General features: G+C 36.4%; 2 protein-coding genes across 2 annotated transcripts in view; one reads left to right on the plus strand and one right to left on the minus strand.

Annotated features, from left to right (window-relative positions):
- Positions 1–21,169, plus strand: part of LOC117341294 (RNA-binding protein 42-like) — a 41,391-nt gene that overhangs the window by 13,654 nt on the left and 6,568 nt on the right. The gene's annotated exons all lie outside the window — the stretch shown is intronic.
- LOC117341295 lies at positions 6,205–12,637 on the minus strand. The gene is made up of 4 exons (XM_033903149.1): positions 12,179–12,637; positions 9,010–9,252; positions 8,251–8,352; positions 6,205–6,591 (listed from the first exon to the last, which is right to left on the minus strand). Exons 2-4 carry the CDS (start codon positions 9,245–9,247, stop codon positions 6,533–6,535), a joined length of 399 nt encoding a protein of 132 aa, XP_033759040.1. The 5' UTR covers positions 9,248–9,252; positions 12,179–12,637; the 3' UTR covers positions 6,205–6,532.

A 21,169-nucleotide genomic window follows, 5' to 3' on the forward strand; every position in this document is an offset into this window, starting at 1 on the left:
GTCATGAGTGTAGAAAAGTGTCACAACAACCGGGGTAATGGCGTCTGTCGCTACAATATTGCGGGACATATTTGAGGACGATGATGATAATTTAGAATTTGATGGCTTCGGGCCCGAAGTCATCGAGTCTGATATTGACTTAAACGATGTTCTTAACGAACTGTCAACTGACGACGAGTCAGAGAATGAAGATGAACCGCGACCAGGTACTAATGTACTGCCGCCATTAGGTAGGCCTAATGTTGACGATCCTGAATGGTCGCGAGATTTTTCCCCCATCACTGTTAATGCTTTTGTTAGGGAAACGGGACCTATACTACCAGAAAACTTCGATGTTAATTCTGCAAGTCCCATTGACTATTTCCATATATTCTTCAATGAAAATCAGTTTTCTGCCATCGCTAGGCACACAAACAACTACGCTCGCTGGCGTTTAGAAACCGAAAATAGAGGTGACCCAAAATGGTCGGACACCAATTCGGCCGAAATAAAAGCGTTTATCGGCATAAACGTACTGATGGGTATACAATATATGCCAGAAACGGACATGTATTGGTCAAGTGACGATTACCTAGGAAATATTGGAGTAAAAAATGTCATGCCATGCAATAGATTCCAAAAACTTTCACAGTATTTTCATGTATCAGACAGGGAGAATGAACCAGTTCGTGGTCATGAAAATTATGACAAATTGTATAAAGTCAGAGAGACAATTGACCATGTCTCAAAAACTTTTCTGGACAGATACAGACATTCATGTAATATTTCTGTGGATGAAGCCATGGTGAAGTACACTGGTCGATTGTCATTTCGTCAATACATGCCTGCTAAACCCATCAAGCGCGGTATTAAGATTTGGATGCGGTGTGATGCTGAAACTGCTTACCTCTCTCGCTTTCAGATATATTTGGGGGAAAAAGAGGGTGGTGTGGAACATGGCCTTGGATATAATGTAGTCACAAGCTTATGTGATGACATACATTACCACAATCACCATGTCTACTTTGACAATTATTTCACTGGAGTGAAATTATTGGAGGATTTACATGATCATGGCATATATGCATGTGGTACTTGTCGTTCTAATCGTTCTGGGTTTCCAAAAGAATTTAAGAAACCGGGAAAAATGAACAGGGGGGAATACAAAGTTTTGCAAAAGGGCGAGTCAAATTTGGTAGCCACAGTTTGGAAGGACAAAAAGCCTGTCTTCAACTTGTCTACCCTCAGTGATCCTGAAGGGGAAGTTAGGGCAGCGCGTCGAGTTGGTGCAAATGTCCTGGATCTTCCACAGCCTCTGACTGTGTATTCTTACAATAAATACATGGGTGGTGTTGACCGGCAAGACCAGTTGAGAATGGCGTATGATGTTGGCCGGGCATCAAAGAGATGGTGGCGATATATCTTTTGGTTCTTGGTCAATTGTGCTATTGTCAACTCGTTTATTGTCTACAAAATGGTGTCAAAGCGTCAGACCAAAAGGAAAAGATATCGCCACCTTGACTTTAGGAATGAGTTGGTCAGGGACCTGATAGGTGGTTACACAACCCGCAAACGCCAATCTCAACAAATGGATAACCCAGGCATTGTCCTGCAAGAAAATGTAGGTGGTCACATAAATTCCCGTCTTCCTGGCCCTAAACGCAGATGTCGTTTTCATCTTACTGCCCACAAGCAAAGAAAAGAAACTGTTTATGGATGTGTAGTGTGTGGTGTCCACCTCTGTAAAGATGGGTGCCACAATCAGTTCCATGTTCAGTAACATTTCAGTAACATTTCAAATTCAGAAACACTTTGTCGCAACATTGGATATAGGCAAGCGCTTAAGCCTGAACTATTGATTCAGTTTGTTTCATTTGGAATTTAATGTTTAATCATTTCATGTGCATTATTTCATTGAATTTTAAACTGTTTATGGATGTGTAGTGTGTGGTGTCCACCTCTGTAAAGATGGGTGCCATAATCAGTTCTGTGTTTGAAGTAACATATTCAGAGACACATTCTTTTCGCGACATCGGATATAGGCTAAAGCCTGAACTGTTCAAAAATTTGGATATCCAATCTGTTTCATTTTGGAGTTAACATTAAATCATTTCATGTACAGGAATTCATTGAATTATAAATTACATTGCCAAAATATTTTGAAATTTGTCTATTCTGTTCGTATACAGCTGATTTCATGATTATTTATTGTTGGTTTTATGAAGAAAAGAGCACATAATTAAAATCTAAGAAATTCTTAACATAATTGTAACTTACCAAAAATGTCTAAAACAACTATTTCACTTTCAAAATTAGGTTTAGAAAAATTATTCAAAACAAAGCTTAATTTCTCAAAAACTGCCATTGAGATGGTGTATGTACATTTCAGTCAGCACAACAATGTTGCATTGCAACAATGTATCTTTGCACCATCAGCACAGAGTGCTGAAGTGTTATAACCTGCATGTGGCAAAGGGATAACCAGACATTAGATGAGATAAAACCAGAGTTGTCTGTGGGTATCTCCCCTGTAAAGTATTGAAGGGAGGTGTATCTCATGTCCTTGCCTAATGCCGTTATTTCAAGTTTTATAAGCACTTTCAAATGTATCTGCATTGAAAAGTTTTTTTTAAACAGTCAGAAATAAAATTTCAACAAATATACAAAGTTGTTACATTTCTGAATGCTTTTAATGTTCAACTATAAATTAATTTTCTACATATAATTTTGACACCAATATATGTCGCTTGGTTGTCACTGAGGGATATAATTGTGAAATTCAATAACATATTCACTAAACATACCGTGAAAGCCATGACTAATGTTTTGTGATATGTTGTAAATCTTGTAATGATAATATATTTTGACAAACATGGTAACCACTGTGTCTAAATCTAACAATGCCAGAGAAGACATTCATTTTATGTCCATGGTTGAACTCCGGTATGTCAAGGTTCCGCAGTCGCAGACGTAAAAGGAACACATAGAAGAATCTCTAGACACCTGGAGAGTGGAGACATTTGGATACATTTAAGGTTCCTTGATATTGCAATAATTACATAAGTAATCGGACGCTGGCCAGGTAGTTATATAATCTAGACACCAATAAATATGCCTACCTTGCAGGTTCACGTAGAGTTTGTCAGGAAACTCATCCACAAGAATATCAATATTTTAATGCTGTATTTGTGAAATATTCTGACTAGTTTTTGACAAAACACTCACTTGACGTTAGCTATTCATGCACAGATTCTCCGATAACAGTAAAAAATGCTTAAATTGCACTGATCAGTCCTTTCAAAATGGTGCTGTCAAGTTGATGTGGAGTACATCACAAAGAGATGACATCATTATGATTACTGATTCCAGCACTTTTAATTTTTCGGTGTTTTCAATTTTACTTTTAATTATATGAAATGCAATAAGAAGAAAATAGAATGGTTTCCTGTTAATTATAACATATATTTCTCTCGTATAACAGAATATTTTGATATTTTTCACTTGTGCTTCGCACCTGTAAAAATATCGATATTCTGTCATACTAGTGAAGCATATGCTATATTAAACGGGAAACCATTCAATATCCTCTATTTATATTGAGCTCCATTTCTACATAATAGGTATGTTCATTCACACGTATGTTCACTTTCTTCATTGCTGTAGTGACTTCATTTTCAATTTGGATCAAACTTAAAATATTACCTTGAAAAAAATTAGTGTTAATGGAGTTTGGTGATATGTAGCATAAAGATACTTGTAAATATTAATGCTAAAATTATTATAAAAGGAAACTTTCTTCCATATAGCACACACAGGTACTTGTTATTTGTGAATATAGGTTAGGGGGAAAATGTATAGAGAAAGGATAGCAAATAAGCTTAGATATACATGTGAAGGGGCCGTGGTGGCCAAGTGATTAAGGTGTCCTGACACTTTATCACTAGCCCTCTTAGATATACATGTGAAGGGGCCATGGTGGCCGAGTGATTAAGATACTGACCGTAGGTATGTGGTTTTTCTGCAGGTACTCCACCTCCAACACCTGACACATCCTTAAATGACCATGGCTGTTAATAGGACGTTAAACACAAACAAACAAAAGATATACATGCACGATAGTTAATGGATGGATGTGTGGCATAGTGGTAACATACTACTTGTCTTTTACCTAGGCAGCCTGAGTTAGATTCCATAATTGGATATTAAAGGGTATAGGGTCAACTGCCTGTCCATATTGGTTTCATCAGGGTACTCCAGTTTCCTCCCACAGTAAGATTTGTTTGGTTTCGTCACAGGCATCGGCGTCTGGTTATTATATATAGAAACAAATATTTGCCCCAACTCTACTACATATATCCACAAGATGTAATGACTATGGAATGGAAGTGGGCTATCTATCTTAAGCTCAGTCTGATTGGTCGACAATTATAGTTAGTATTGTTTATAGAGCTGTCGACCAATCGGGTCTACTTTCGTTCCACAGTCGATGCATGGTAGATTTTTAAATGTTACACCTTGTTGATATAGTAGGAGTAGGGGGGCTAATATTTTTTTCTATTAATACTTACCAGACGCCTATGGTAGTGCATTGCCGGGGATGTTATTTCACGTCTTTCCAAGCAATATAAGCATGATATGTAAGTACAGATAGTCTCTCTTAGAGTATGGAATAGGACTGCAATAATACACTATAACTATATATAATTGCACTTGTACGAAGAAGGTATCACGATTCATACTCTTAGATTCGATTATTTTTGATATAGGCCACCTACCGGGTCGTGGTTGGTTTTTCCAGTGACCTCTTTCAGGGGACATTGTAGAGCCCTAGAATAAAGCCTGCCGTATCCCACTCCTAATTTATCACAGAAGGCGACTAAAAGTTGGCATCTAAAGAATCAAGGGTTTTCTCTCGTGTCTTCTTTTTTAAGGCTATATTGAAGACATTTATCCTCTGCACTCACTATAACAATCGGGATCTGAAATCATTCATTTCTTTCCTCATCCGTCTCTGTGCATTTTCTTTCAGTAGGTGCCACCTGGGCTTTCGTCCTCAAACGACCCTAGTTGTGGAGGATTTTGAACCTCTAAAGTAAAACATTGCTATTGCTGTTAATTTCAATAATTTGACTACATAACTACTGTATAACTTTATATTGAGGCAAGGAGTCATTGTGAACTGTGATAAACTAAAGAGGTTTCAGTTAACAACTGGCTGAGTTCGATCAATATTGAGTCGAGAGAAAACGGCTTATGTACCATCAATTCAGGCAGCTCATACTCTATTGGAATTGTGTTTCAAGCTGCTACATGAGGGAATAACAAAATATAGGAAATCGCATAGGAGATAGGGCATACATATTACATGAAAATCGGTATTGATAGGGTATACAACATACAGTACTGTATTAACATGGATATCGGTTTTGATAGGGTATACAAATCACATGGAAATCGGTATTGATTGGGCATACATATTATATATTTTAATATACAGAAACTATCGTATGTAAACTTCCGAAAGTTTGCTTGGATATCTACGTACAGAGACAGTTTGTGTATGTGGGTAGTTTCACGGGAAATAGTGCCAACCTCGACAAAGGAATTCCATCAGTCTTACGACAACATATGTTTCATTTAAGCCTTAGTCGTTCTTCCATGAAACAACAATATACTTGTACAGCCTCTCTTCTTTCTTGGAAAAGAAACGCTTATACATGAAACAAGATACTATAATAGACAAACGGTCATGTACAGAGCATGTACGTGTACTTTCTACTGCCTGATGTCCTTTGTTTCATTGTGAAATGTTAGTGTTGAAATTTCATATATAGTTTTTAAAATCGAGTCAGAATATAGTTTCCAGCAAAAAATTCTTATATCAATCCATTCTTCGGTTATATGTACTGTACTTTTCTCCTTTTCCATTTTTATATCCAAACATATACTGTTTCTCATCGCAGGAACTCCCAACTCAAGTCCATTTATATTTCACACACACACACACACATATACATAATGTATATATGTGTTTATATATATAGTGACCTTACGTTGGGAATTTGTGTCAAGTCAATGTGGTAGCAATGTCGTGTCGGATATACCTGACCATGATCGCAAGCTCCAAAGACCTGAACGATCAATATCTTCAGTTTACGAAACAAGCCAATAATTACGACATCGTCATAGACTGATATTTGGAAAAGAAAACAAACTTCAGAATAGTACTTACAAACTAACATTTTATTCAAGATTAAGACATTGCACATGTTACTTTCTCAATCTCATGCATACATTTGTATACTTGTGAAGAGATTATTTAAGCTGTACTTTTTCAGTATAGGATATATTCAAAAACATGAACGTCCACGAAAATTTCCATTGAAACAGTTTATATACATTGTGAGCATTTTCTGTGATATGACATAGTATCTTTATGACTGATATAGTCGAGGAGTATTTTTAACGCTGACCACGATCACATGCCAACACATATTCTGTGAAATGATAGAACAATTCCACCACTAGTGCTTACGTGTTTCTTGCTGTTTTGTCAGCGAACCTGTTTTGACCTGTAGACTAACGGATAGATTCGTACATACTTGGGATTATCTGAAAAACAATTTGAAACCATCCTTTATATTCATACAAATAGGCATAATTGCATATCAGAAACAACGAGGAGTACCAACATACTAATGAAGGCTTAATTTTAACTGTTAAAGAATGGATGAAACAAAATACCAACAAAAAGTATATAGATTTGCAGGGCGACTTTTTAAGAAGTACCAGAAGAATAGGACCATGTATTCAGGAAGAATAAGCGTCTTCCGATTTACCGACGGCACCCACAATACAAATGCAAGTCAAAAGTGATGACAACGGAACTGCTAGGTATATCAATAACCCGTCTAACCTTGATTTTATTAATTTGACTATATAAGACCGTTCATATGTCTAATTTGTTAATACACTTTATCTAAAGAGACGTAAAAGAAGCAAATTATTTAGTAGAATTGTAGTGGCAAATAATAAGAACGTCGTCCTATATTTGTGCTAACGCAGATAAGTATTCGCTAACGAACCACATCGCTTTTACCTTTCGCTACACTATGCACTCTAAGCGCACAAATTATCGTTGACAGAGCTGAAATAATTGGCCCTAGGAATGAATTCAAAACTGACTGAAGTGTATTCTCATTGCATTTTGCGCAGGTTTTTATCTTTTTTGAGTTTACGATATAACGATTTCGTTGCGTGCCCTGTAAGTACTATAATCACCTGCAGTTAATCACATATCTGTCTCCAATAGTTTGTGTGGTATATGAATGTTACAAATATTTGTGATGCATACAGATATGAAGTAAGTAAATGATGCCAAATGTGAATTGTATAATTCAGATGTTTCATCTATCTAGAATTAAGCTCTCAAATAAAGTGTGCGACGAAACGTCGGCTTGTGGTGTTCTAACGACGTGGATTAAGCCGAGTTTCGAAACGAATAACTAGATTATTGACCAAAGTGTCTAAATTATAAAGGCCCTATTGACCAAAGTGTCCAGATTATAAAGGTCCTATTGACCAAAGTGTCCAGATTATAAAGGTCCTATTGACCAAAGTGTCCAGATTATAAAGGCCCTATTGACCAAAGTGTCCTGATTATAAAGGTTCTATTGACCAAAGTGTCCAGATTATAAAGGTCCTATTGACCAAAGTGTCCAGATTATAAAGGTCCCATTTACCAAAGTGTCCAGATTATAAAGGTCCTATTGACCAAAGTTTCCTGATTATAAAGGTTATTTAGAATTGGCATGTATGCAATATATCAATAACAACAAAGAATACCGATATTATAACGAAACCGTTAAAGAGGCATTCATTTATTCGGACATCAGAAATTATATGCACAATTTCTATTGATGAAATCTATGTCCGAACGACCTAAACTTTATTCAAACGAAGGAATGCCCCTTTAATCGATCTTATAATCGGTTAAACGAGGGCAAATCATAAACGAAAAATATAGATATGCATGGAGACCCGTGTACAAGGCTTATAAGACCAGGTGTTCCTGAGGGATAAGAGTCTTTTGCTGCTTCCACGATGACATCATATGAATCTAGGTCAGACTAAGATTTAAGAAAATGTTGTATCTTTAGTAAGACCCCGGCCTGGGTTACTTAAGGTCAGACTAAGATTTAAGAAAATGTTGTATCTTTAGTAAGAACCCGGCCTGGGTTACTTATTTTGGGACAGTTCTTAAGTGTTTACCTTTAGGCTTTTTTAGTGATAGCAGGGAAACCAGAGGATTCCGCAGATATGCTATGTCTGTGAACCATGCAGATCTCTTTCCTATTGGATTCCAGGAGTTCCCTGTGAAGTAGAATGGTTTAATAACATTTCATGGAAAACTCTTTTCAACTTATCAAACTTATTTTTCAAGGTTTGATAAATAGAGGGAGTTCAATTATTATATATATATGTATGACATGAACCTTTAGGCGAGTGTCACATCGTGTTATTTCATTAAACTCCATTTGACATAGTAACAGTTGTAAAATTGATCACATAGCGCATATTTATGATAATATAGGTTAACGTACGCTCTTAAATAAGTTTCTTTTTAAGACAAATTTCGACTCTGATAGTATCGTGCGATGTCATGTATTTATTATGATTTCATAAAGTATTCCACGTATCATTTACGATATCTATAGCATACGATATATATGGTGGAACTGGTCAATTCATAATATGCTATCATAATATAGTTTGGAGAGGGTATTTAATACAGAAACTCTCCCAGATGTATATTTGTGTCAATAACCCTATCTCAGTGGGATTATGAAGCACCATAAACGATTTTGAAAATGCTTTTACTATTGGTAGGTGACTTTGCCTACGATCCATTTCCGGCTTTTAGTTTCATATGTGGGTGGAAGCGTTCATCTATTCACATAAATTTGTGACTTTAGTTCACGTAATTTCACGTTGCGGTATTGGTAGTGGCACAATAAAACTATAACTTACCTGATGTAAATAGGTAAGAAGGGACGCTGTACCTCACGTTTCGTGGCCTAGGTGCCGAATTCGAACTAGGAGATTTTGAAGAAACCCTGTTCTGTAATCGATAGGTAAAGGAACATCCAGCTCCCCATCCTTGACATAAACCAAACATCCCTTGGCGTTTCTGTTGTGGTACAGCAGCTTGTAAGTAAGTAAATCCCGCAACCAACAGGAAAAGAAGCAGACAAATGTTATCCCGCATGCTGTCTGAAACATGAATAAACGGCGTTAATATAGGTACACCTCATATTCTATATAGAGACAAAACTATAACGAGGCATAGTGAGCTGATTCGTTACATAAGAGTTATTAGAGCAACGTAAACGACATGAGTACCACCTTTCAATATTTTATGGGGGTTTTATAGGGCCAAATACACATTTAACTGCGTCATAGTCTGTTTAGTCCGTCGTGTACACATAAGTGATGCTGAGGGCATCGAGTGGTGATATACAGATGGCAACTGAACAAATCAACATCAAAGTAGGTCACATGAAATAATCTGGATGGGAAGGTGCAAAATAAACCACTTAATTAAAAAAAAATCATAATTTACAATATTGGATTTCGAAAGAACTATGTTACATGTGTATATTGCCAGTGTCGCTGTTCAAATGGGTTGAAGCCTGAAAAGCATGTTAAACAATTCTAATTATACGCAATGAGACTATTAATCAAACTGCCATACTCATTGTTACACAATAGAATAGATACGATTTTGTTTAATAACGACCAATATTTCCAATAAATTGTTTATGATAAGAAAAATTGTTAATACCGGGTACTTGACCATACCAATACTTGCTTTGTTTTCCAAGTATTTTAAGTGCAATAAGGGCAATTCAAGCGCTGTTGTAAGTACAGGAATGCATCACGGCATCCGTTAATTTAATTAATGAAAATAAGAAATATAATACCTTGATAGGATAGGCCAACCTGTATTGTACACCAGAATAAAGAACTGAATCATGAAACTCTTAATGAAAGGGCAATGCAATTACTACTGATTAAATTTCAATTGATAAATGACAGCAGATGCATTGGTAAATAATGGGAAAGTAGAAATTAATAAAGTGAAAAAATCCATTACTGATTGTTTTTGTTGGTATTTTAAATGTGATATATGAATTGAATCATATTTGAAATGGATTAATCCGGAAGCTGTCATCAACAAGATTCTTATGAATATAACTGGGAGGGGGAGATTGGATATTTATTAACGGATAACTACCGAGTCGAGGGGAAAAACTATTCGAATGGAATAAAAGCATTACTATTGTATCGTAATCTTTGTAATTCATTGGTATTATCAAGGGGAATCTTTCATACAGTTCCTCATTTAGAACACTGTCTATCAAATGACGGAATGGACTCGCCAATCCCCCCGTCTGAATTCCAGGCACACACAAGGCAAACATTGTGCGTACGCGTTATGTTTATATATGGAAACGTCCTTTCATGAACCACCAACATAGGGGATTTGCTTTCTAGTTTCTGCAATCCTTCTCAATATAATCGATTAGTTTACGTTGAATAATTTCAAGTTATCAATAGTTACAGCCTGGTAAAACAAATCTTTTCACTTCATAACCTCAGAGTTTGTGTGTATATTTCCTTTAGGAATAAAACAAAGAATTCAAATATAGGTTTTCTGCTTTAAGGCTAATAAGTTATCAACTTCAAAGATTCATTTGCAATCTATTAGCGAATACGTTTTATTGATGTAGGAGATAACTAATAAGAGAAATTCAATTATTTTTAGGTCACCTGAGACATCCGATCGTCTTTAGTCCGTCGTCGTCCGTCGCGCGTTAGTAAAAAATAACATCTTCGACTTCAAATTTCATGACCCTGGGCTCTCATCTTTGCTATAGTAGGTAAAAGGAAATTACATTTTTTTCATTTGTTGAATTTCCACTGGAATAATTTCTAACTTGGTTAGATTTGTCAGTATGTTGACTTATCACCGGGGACTAATGGGCGTCGTCAAAAGGGGTCTCACTGACTGAAATACTTCGACTCAGGCAGCTATTAGGGCATGAGCTTCTTACTTAAAATTTTCCACGTGGTAAGCGGAAGGAAAATATTTTGTTTATTGGATTAATGATGTCAGTGAGAGCCATGTGGCCAAAGTTGAGGGACCAATGATTATTTTACCTTTGAACAATCTCAATAAGTTTCTGAAGAAGTGGGAACAATTGATTTATTTAAAAATCTCTATATCCTTTGTAGATTTTCAGCAAATGTTGTCTGAGCTATCATTTTGGTTGACATGAAAAGATAGCTGGGAGATTCTTTTGAATTAAATTGGACTGTTTTTCATCTGAACTTGCTACGAATTATTTTTTGAACCTTGATACCACATGCGTTACAAAACAAGATCCAAAATTTGAAAAAAAATATTCGTGATATTACTTTAAACCAGAATATTTTATCACGATTCCCGAAACATATAATCGATATGAGTCCACCGGACTTCATATTACAACAATGAAAAGAAGGGATCATTATACTGATTTCTTTTTATGCTCGATAATCGTACATGTAGTATCCATAACATTGAACGAGAAATTGAAAAGACTGAAGTCATTGTTATGTCAAAGATGAAATGAAAATAAAAATGTATAAATTCTCAATTATTAACGCGGATGTTTTTATAGTGCCTAGTAAATCTATCTTCATTAACATTTGATTGTAGATTTTTCTAAAAGAAATGCACTGAATTTCTATTTTAAGCGTGATTGATTAAACAGAAACAGCAAGAGACCAGTTGTATATACAAGGCAATAAGTTTGTCTAAATCTCATTTTCTATTGCAAGGGTATTAATATTGATTAATGTCTTGTTCAAATCACAAATGGATGTTAAATGAATTCTACGCTCATTCCTGATGCAAAGTATGAGGACAAAGTTTAAATAGCGCGATATAAAATCAAGACCATTGTTCATAATCTACATCTCGGAGAACGCAATTACAATAGATTGCAATTTAAATCAAAATATCGCAATATGCCATGAAATACATTATATGTATATGCACTGCATCTATTTCAAAATATCTAATCTCATCAGAAATAACACTTGTCGGATGTAGATATGTTGCAGATAAAAACAAACTTAATTAAAAACTTACCTTAGAGTTAAAAACGGTTTGTCTGCCTCGGATATGGTCCAGTTTGTATTTCTTTTAGCAATTGTTAATGTATTAATTCTGACAGATTGCAGTTACAATATACCGCTCCTGCTTAGTACTGGGGTATCTCAATCCATTAGGGAAGAATGCCGGCGTACATTGGATAGTACTAGTATACCAAATCAGTTCTCCGTTAGCACTCTTTGCTCTGAAGCGTCAGCGATTGTTGTCCTGTCTCGGCAACACATCTGGATTTATATGTGCGTAGGGTCATTTATACAGCTTTTAGCGTCATGACTGAAGGATAATGACTATATTGTCCAACATTCCTTGGTAAAAAAAGATACTTCCAGTAGTAGATATCTGGTCGTTATGGCAATTCAGATGGATTGGCATGCGGTGCTGTTTGAAGCAATACACCTTTAAGTAAGAATGCTAGTTTAATACTATAAACGAGACATTGTGTGTCGTGTACCACTGTGACGGGGTAGACATATTCACCACGCCAGGCTTATTAAACACAAATTGTTGTCATGAAAGGCTCATATCTAAGATTACTATTTGCTTTTATGATGTAATTTAGGAACTGGCTCATTGTAAGACTATATATACAACGTATGTGTAGGAGTCGATGTGGTCTTTACTTTTATGATACGTTTTAGGTACGGGTTTATTGTTAGACTTGATATAGAATGTATGTGTAGGAGTTGGCCTGCTATATTGTTAATTGTAAGACGTGGTGTATAGACTTGATGTATACATGTAGCATTTAACCTGCTATTTACTTGTTTGATATTTTTAGGTGCTGGTTCATTGTAAAACTTGATATGTAAATGTTATACGAATTAAGCGATATATTTTACTTTCATTTTGATACTTTTTAGGATTTGCACGAAGTCTCAGTTGACTTATTGCGATCGCCTTTTGTCCGGCGTCGTCCGTCGTAGACAATTTACATTTTCAACTTCTCAATTACCAACAGGCCCAGAGACCTGGTATTTGGTCTTTAGCATGCTGGGATGAAGGGCTACCCAGCTTGTTCAAGTTCAAATAGATGACATTGACCTTCATTCAAGGTCACAGGGATCAAATATACTAAAATATTTAAACGACTTCTTGATAACCAAATGGCCCAGAGACCCAATATTAGGTCTGTAGCATGCTGGGATGAAGGGCTACAATGTTTGTTCAAATAGATGACATTAACCTTCATTCAAGGTCACAGGGGTCAAACATGCTAAAATAATTAAACGACCTCTTTTTGATAACGGAACGGACAAGAGACCCAATATTAGGTCTGTAGCATGCTGGGATGGATGGCTACCAAGTTTGTTCAAATGGATGACATTGACCGTCATTCAAGGTCACAGGGTTAAATATGCTAAAATATATCAAAACTCAGGTGACCGTTAAGGCCCATGTGCCTCTTGTTTTTTCTAAATCATTGTATCCATACAAGTAATAAATATTGCTTAATGATTTAAAATCATTATGAATTGCGAAAATCATATAACCTGCATTTATTTTCGATTCAATCTTGTGACTTGTATAAGTCATTTTGTTCCGTCCTTGTGTACTGAATTGTACCTGCTGCCCTCATTGCATGATGGTAAGAGGCGACTAAACTTTGGATCTTATATTTTCTCTTCTTTCTGAACAACTTTCTTCTTCCTAATGTCTCCCTTTACAATGCCTCACTTTTGGCCTTTTGTTGAGCGTTCGCCGCTGAGAGGAAGGCTATGGGTTCTGTCCCCTAGCCGAGACATACCAGAGTCTTTAAAAATGGTAGTTGCTGCTCCTGCTTAGCGCTCAGCATATTAAGAGTTGGAAGACTGGTTTGCCCGTTGTCAGTATAATGTGACCGGGTGGGATGTGCTGCTGGGTGTCTTCGGCAGTATGCTTCAGTGAGGTAGCACTATAAATCGGCAAAAGTTCCGGCCTATCACAAGGAGACTTAACATGAATATACCGCAGCATGTCGCACGCATGTCGAGGCCGTCCTTAAATAACCTTAGGCTGTTAATAGGACGTTAAACAAAATAAACCAAACCAAACCAAACCTTGTGTACTTTCTTAGAAAATTGGTTTTGTGCTTTTACTGAGTATTTATGTGGTTATTCAACTTGTACTTGATACAGAACAAAAATGATCTGTGTGACGGTGTTGGTGATATATTATAACACATACATGAATCATAGCGTTATAAGTAGAATAACGAAAAGGCATCAAACCAAATAAATAGGCAGTACATCACCTCGATATTGTACTAATGGTGGCAGAAATGATAAACCGAACTAATGGCTAATGGCAAGAAGCTCAATGCCCTAATGTCTAGTTCGGGAAATATATATCCCTGTCTGCGAAACCATTGGTAATTTATTTACGTTGATAATTTTGAAATATCTGTCAAATAGGACGCTGGATTTTAATGTTATATGTAACTCACACGTTCACTCCATGGGTATATTCTTATGCATTCTATGACACGCAGTCCTGTAACCTGTGCCCGTCTCTGGAGTGACTTCTTTTTGTTTTTGTATGAGGCTGATTATATTGGAGAGGCTATCAATGTCCTTCAAGTAGCAGACCACTGAAGGATAGCTTGGCCATGGGTATTTTTTTGTTAATCAAATAACTCAACTGTTACGATATGCATAAAAAAGGGGGAAAGGATATAAAAAGAAGTAACTGTAATTGGTATAGTCATCACAATGAAGTATATAGAGACTTCACATTTGTTAAAAAACATAAATGGGTTCGAGATTATAAATCATCGAAGTTTTCGAAAATAAGTTTGCACCGGTAAGTTAGTTTGCGTAAAATGGAATGTAATAAACGAGGTACGATAGCAGAACATTTAATGCAGAACATACGAGGGCTTAATGATAAGTTGTGAGCCTCATATTGAAGTATTTAAATTTTGTCGGACATATTGTATCATTTTTCAACAGAATCCCCTTCAGTATCTATACATTTTTCCAGTGGTGTTTAAGGGCCTTAATGTCACTTTATAGAACTCCTTTTCATCCACTTAATGTTAGGGTTAGGGTTAGGGTGCCTGAAATAGATGTTTGTCAGTTTTGGAAATAGATGAAAGTCTGATTGAGCGAGATCTGGTGAATAAGGTGGATGCTCAATGAATTTAAAGCCATAGTCGTGAATGGCAGACTCTTTCACCCTAACCCTAACCGATTTTGTCCATTTTGCAAAAGCAGCTTACCTTATTTACTTTAGAATGATACCTTGTCGATATAAACTAACTAAATGAGACCTGTCTTTGGGTACACGGCCCTATATAGTCAGAGAATAGTAGAACTTAAAAAGAACATCCTTGAATACCTCCTTCAATAAAAGGCTCACAACTTATCAATCAGCTCTTGTATGTAAAAAAATAGTTTTGTCTTAAGGATAGAAATATTAATTTCGAAAAGTGTTTTTTAGAAAATAACTGTTGGGCTTGAAGTTTTGCGATTTTTAAGATTTAGACGTGGTTACCATGGTTTTCACATGTGAAATAAGTTTACTTAACCTTCGCAGCATTAGAATTGCAAATGTTGTACAAACTGCAACCATATACAATTTAGTATAGGTATATGTACTATGTAGGTTTAACTGGCTATGTTTACATATCTAAAACATGTGCCTCATTTTTCAGAATTGGGCATTTTTCATGTACACTGCCACCTTTACTTCACCTTTAGGTATATTTATGATCTGTTGTCTTTAGATAGCAAAACCTTAGTTTACCATGTTGATTTGATAAACGCTATAGAAAATGACATCAATGACACTCCAGACAACATCAGCAATTTTTACTTACATTGTTACCAGCAAGGCGGCTTACAACAGCTCTATGATAATCATGATGATTTCAATTTCATGGATGTTAATTTTCCATTTCTAGATAGTAACATCCCTGCCTGTTACCCTTACTTACGATATAAACATATCTCAATTGATTCGATATTAAATTACCTCCTCCCATTATCATGATACCGGAAAAAAGAGCACAAAGTTTCGAGAGATGCAGGTTTTTGAAGACCATAGAGAACTTCTATGGTCGAAGTCAGGATCTCATTTGGAAAACTAATATATCCTTGTGCATTATGAAGTCAGACGTGTTCGATATTTGCTGAAATAGTACTTCCGTTACCACTCTTCATTTTGAGATTGTCACTTGTATGGCGGTTGTCGTCGATGAAGCAGTAGAAATAATCCCGAAAGAGCTTGTTTTATTTGTCATGTTCTTTTTAAAGGGTCTCCGTGCAAACCTTTATTTTGTATTCGTATTTTGCCCCCGTTTTATCGGTTAAGAATTAGAATGATTTTTTATGTCATTATTTTATTGATTTTTCTAGCTGAAATTGGGAAATTGAAGGTAAAATGTGAAAAATATACAGTAAAAAGAAAATAAACGGCTTCTGCTTCATAAATATCGACGCTCGCCTGATCTAAGTAATGTCAGGTTCACAAAATGATTAGTCGGTGGTGACTATGGACACGACATAAGCATCAGACTGACTTGGCATGACTTCACCTGCTGTTATAATAACTAATATGGCATTATCGTAAATGTTTAAATGATCTAGCCGTTTCACGTACAATCAACATATGATTTTTTTCGGCAAACTTATCCCACTCGTTTAAATGTTTCATTTGAAATATCACGATAATTAAATCAATCGTACATTATCCTGATGTTGATATTGTCGGGCAGGTTCATTCTTAACGTTGGCGTGACATACTTTGTCTTACATCGTGGTTTTGATATTTTAGCATGTGTCACATGAACAGATCATATTTAGGATTTATCGCATTAACTTCAAACGATGTACACGATTGTTATTAAGAAATCTGCTCTGATCTCGGATTGAATGATCACACGATTTTTCGAATATATATCATATTATGTATTTGGAGAACGCTCCCAGCTAAGCCGTGTATCACCTCTTTTGCAGTTATGAAAATAAAATCACAAATCACTTTCAAATCTGGTCTGTGTTTTAAACGCAACGGGATGGAGGGCAAGGCGAAAGAGAGGCCATGTTTAATTATTGAAAACAAATCTACATTTTACATTTATTAGCCCATCAGATGGTGGGCTATTCAAATCGCCTTGCGTCCGTGGTCCGTGGTCCGTCCCTCCGTCCGTAAACAATTCTTGTTATCGCTATTTCTGAGAAAGTACTGAAGGGATCCTTCTCAAATTTCATATGTAGGTTGCCCTTGGTGCATAATTATGCATATTGCATTTTGGGACCGATCGGAAAACAACATGGCCGACAAGCAGCCATCTTGGATTTTGACCATTGAAGTTTGTTATCGCTATTTCTGAAAAAGTGCTGAAGGGATCCTTCTCAAATTTCATATGTAGGTTGCCCGTGGTGCATACTTATGCATATTGCATTTTGGGACCGATCGGAAAACAACATGGCCGACAGGCAGCCATCTTGGATTTCGACAATTGAAGTTTGTTATCGCTATTTAGTGAGGTAGCACTTTAAATCGGCAAAAGTTCCGGCCTATCACAAGGAGACTTTACACGAACATACCGCAGCCTCCCAAAACACACATACGCACTCACCACACACATGCATGTCGCACGCACGGGAGGCCGTCCTTAAATGACCTTAGATGTTAATAGGACGTTAAACAAAATAAACCAAAGCAAACCAAACCAACTGAGAAAGTACTGAAGGGATCTGTCTCAAATTTCATATGTAGATTCTCCTTGGTGCCTAGTTATGCATATTGCATTTTGGGACCATTCGGAAAACAACATGGCCGACAGGCAGCCATCTTGGATTTTGACCATTGAAGTTTGTTATTGCTGTTTCTGAGAAAGTACTAAAGGGATCTTTCTCAAATTTCATATGAAGGTTCCCCTTGGTGCCTAGTTATGCATATTGCATTTCGGGACAGATCGGAAAACAATATGGCCGAAAGGTAGCCATCTTGGATTTTGACAATTGAAGTTTGTTATCGCTATTTCTAATAAAGTACTGAAGGGAACCTTCATATTTAGGTTGCCCTTGGTCCCTAGTTATGCATATTGCATTTTAGGACCGATCGGAAAACAACATGGCCGATAGGCAGCCATCTTGGATTTTGACAATTGAAGTTTGTTATTGCTATTTCTAAGAAAGTACTGAAGGGATCCTTCTGAAATTTCATCAGTAGGTTCTCCTTGGTCTGTAGTTATGCATATTGCATTTTGGGACCGATCGGAAAACAACATGGCCGACAGGCAGCCATCTTGGATTTTGACCGATGAAGTTTGTTATCGCTATTTCTGAGAAAGTACTGAAGAGATCCTTCTCAAATTTCATATGTAGGTTGCCCTTGGTCCCTAGTTATGCATATTGCATTTTGGGACCGATCGGAAAACAATATGGCTGACAGGCAGCCATCTTGATTTTGACAATTGAAGATTGTTATCGCTATTTCTGAGAAAGTAAGGAAGAGACCTTTCTTAAATTTCATATGTAGGTTACCCTTGGTCAGTTTTTATGTATATTGCATTTTGGGACGGATCGTAAACAACATGGCCGACAGGAACTGAATGGATCTTTCTCAATTTTCATATGTAGGTTCTCCATGGTCCGTCGTATTGTATTTTGGACCAATCTGAAAACATTGTCTACAGACAACCATTATCGCTAAATCTCAAATTTCATATATAAGTTTCTCTTGTTTAAAAAGCACTGGAGGGATGTTTCTCAATTTATACAGATTAGTAAGAGGAAGGGAAAAAAGAGAAAAGATCAATCTGACATGGAACCTATGAAGATCATTCAATGGTGGGCGCCAAGATCCCTCTGGGATCTCTTGTTTCTCTTGGTTTTAGTTAATCCAATAATGGACTAATATTATAGGCTACCCAATTCATGGACAACCAATTACTTACTTCATCAAAATTTAGTCTTAGTACAAAATTAAACTTTCATGTGACACACAATTATCTAAAAGAGAACTGTCTGTTTGTAACGGTTTGTCTTTTCTGAATTCTAGATTGTATGGGAATGTGTGATATATAAGTATCTCTTTGCTTTTCCCCCTCCATGTTGTATTTCATTCTGATGGTTTTGTTAGTACAGTTGGAAAGTTAAATATGTTAAATACTAATACTCGCTTTGAAGAGTATCTCCTAATTTGAACTACTCGATCACGAAGAGGCGACACGATTGTTTATTGTCTGGACATGCAATACATTTGCAGGAATCTGTTAAGTTTTCTGACGTCATCAGGCTTGTTACTTTCACCGGATAGATACCTAATATATCAGAATGTAAATTAGTACGATACACAGAAAATGTCCTTATATATACTATAAAACTGTATCATGCGACTGTTTTCGTCGTATCTAGGACCTGGTAGTGATTGTAGCTATCCATGTTTGTAGTAGGGTCGGTATCTATATACTAGCGATTAAGTAGAAGACGTCAACTGTATATGACACATCTATTCATAATATTTCTAATTCCTCCGAGTCAATATTTTACGGTGATGTCTCTTCTGAAAGACTTATTCAGAAAAATGGTCGTTGCCAGCCCAATGGGAATGAAGAGACATGGGTTTAATCTTTGTTTATGAGACACCTCATTGCTGTTCACAATTCTTTTCTTATCGACAAATATGCGGCGATGGCAAAGACATTATTTTGAAATTGATCATACATAATGCACAGCAGATAAGTTTTCTCCTTTCCTTTGTTATATAGAATTACCGTTTTAGTTCACATATTTACATCATTTGACGTTGTGAATGGGAAGCCCTCTTAACTATCGCTATCGCTTCATCATTGAGAAAGATTATGTCGTACAGATAACCTTTTAAGAATGTCATGAATATGAACGATCACTAGAACCAATCTATGAATATTTTCAAGAAAGTTAGATATCAACATAAAAGACAAATGTCATGGGGCAAAGATGATCAATCTCTGGTCATTTTAGACATGAAAAGGAAGACACAAACGGAACCTTGTAATATAATACAAATACAGTATGCTCACCATAAGAAAAGAAGTAGAAGTAGAGTTTCGCATTTGATTGGCATGAGGCCCTGAACGGGTTATTTTTGCAGCAGACAAATTCGCATACGATTAGGAAGCTGGTGGAACATCACGCTTTATTTAGAAAAGAATGTTATTTTTGTTTAAAACACCGTTCTAGCTTGTATGAATTGAATACTCATTATCATGCCCGATAAACACACAGACGTATCGACAGGCCGGACGTATCGACAGGCCGGATGCAGGTCAATGCCAACGGAAACACTGTGAAATGATCAATGAAATACGTTTATACTCAATATTATAACTTATCCTATTAGGTTTTTTTTGTTTTGTTTTTTATAAATTATGTATTCTATGTATTCATTGAATTCGACTGAAATTCGATAATGTTTACACTGCTTCGAAGATAAAAAAAAGTCGTCAACCAATCATTATTTTATCCCCGGATCCTGATTAGTCAAAATGGGCCACTCCTCCAATCCGAACCCCTTTCGAAACCGGCAAGTAAGAGCAATTTCACCTTCGTATGCTCACCTTTTGTCAGCGCTCTGGTCACATCATTTTTAACGGATTATTACCAAACATAATAAAATAGTCAAGTATGAAAATACCTCAAGCATGTTCATGTTTCAGGATTTCCATGGTCAGGTACAAGGTTAACAATTAAAGAAAATCATTTGTAACCCCTCAAGCAACTTAATTTCTAAAAACAGATATTTCAACTTTATATATTGGTTATTGAGAATACCAAGGATATACTTGGCGCACGAGGGGATTTGTATAGCTTGAGATGCCTTGTTAGGTCATCTGACCCAAATGGTCAGGATGACCTATAGCCATCGTGCTTTGTCCGTCGTCGTGCGCCGTGCGTCGTGCTTAAACTTTTCACATTTTAAACTTCTTCTCAAGTTCAACTGCCCTGCAGGTAGGGCGTAAGAATTGTACCTGCTGCCTCCATTGCATGATCGTAAGAG

This window comes from Pecten maximus, chromosome 13 (assembly GCF_902652985.1).
Source record: "Pecten maximus chromosome 13, xPecMax1.1, whole genome shotgun sequence".
Classification (NCBI taxonomy): domain Eukaryota; kingdom Metazoa; phylum Mollusca; class Bivalvia; order Pectinida; family Pectinidae; genus Pecten; species Pecten maximus.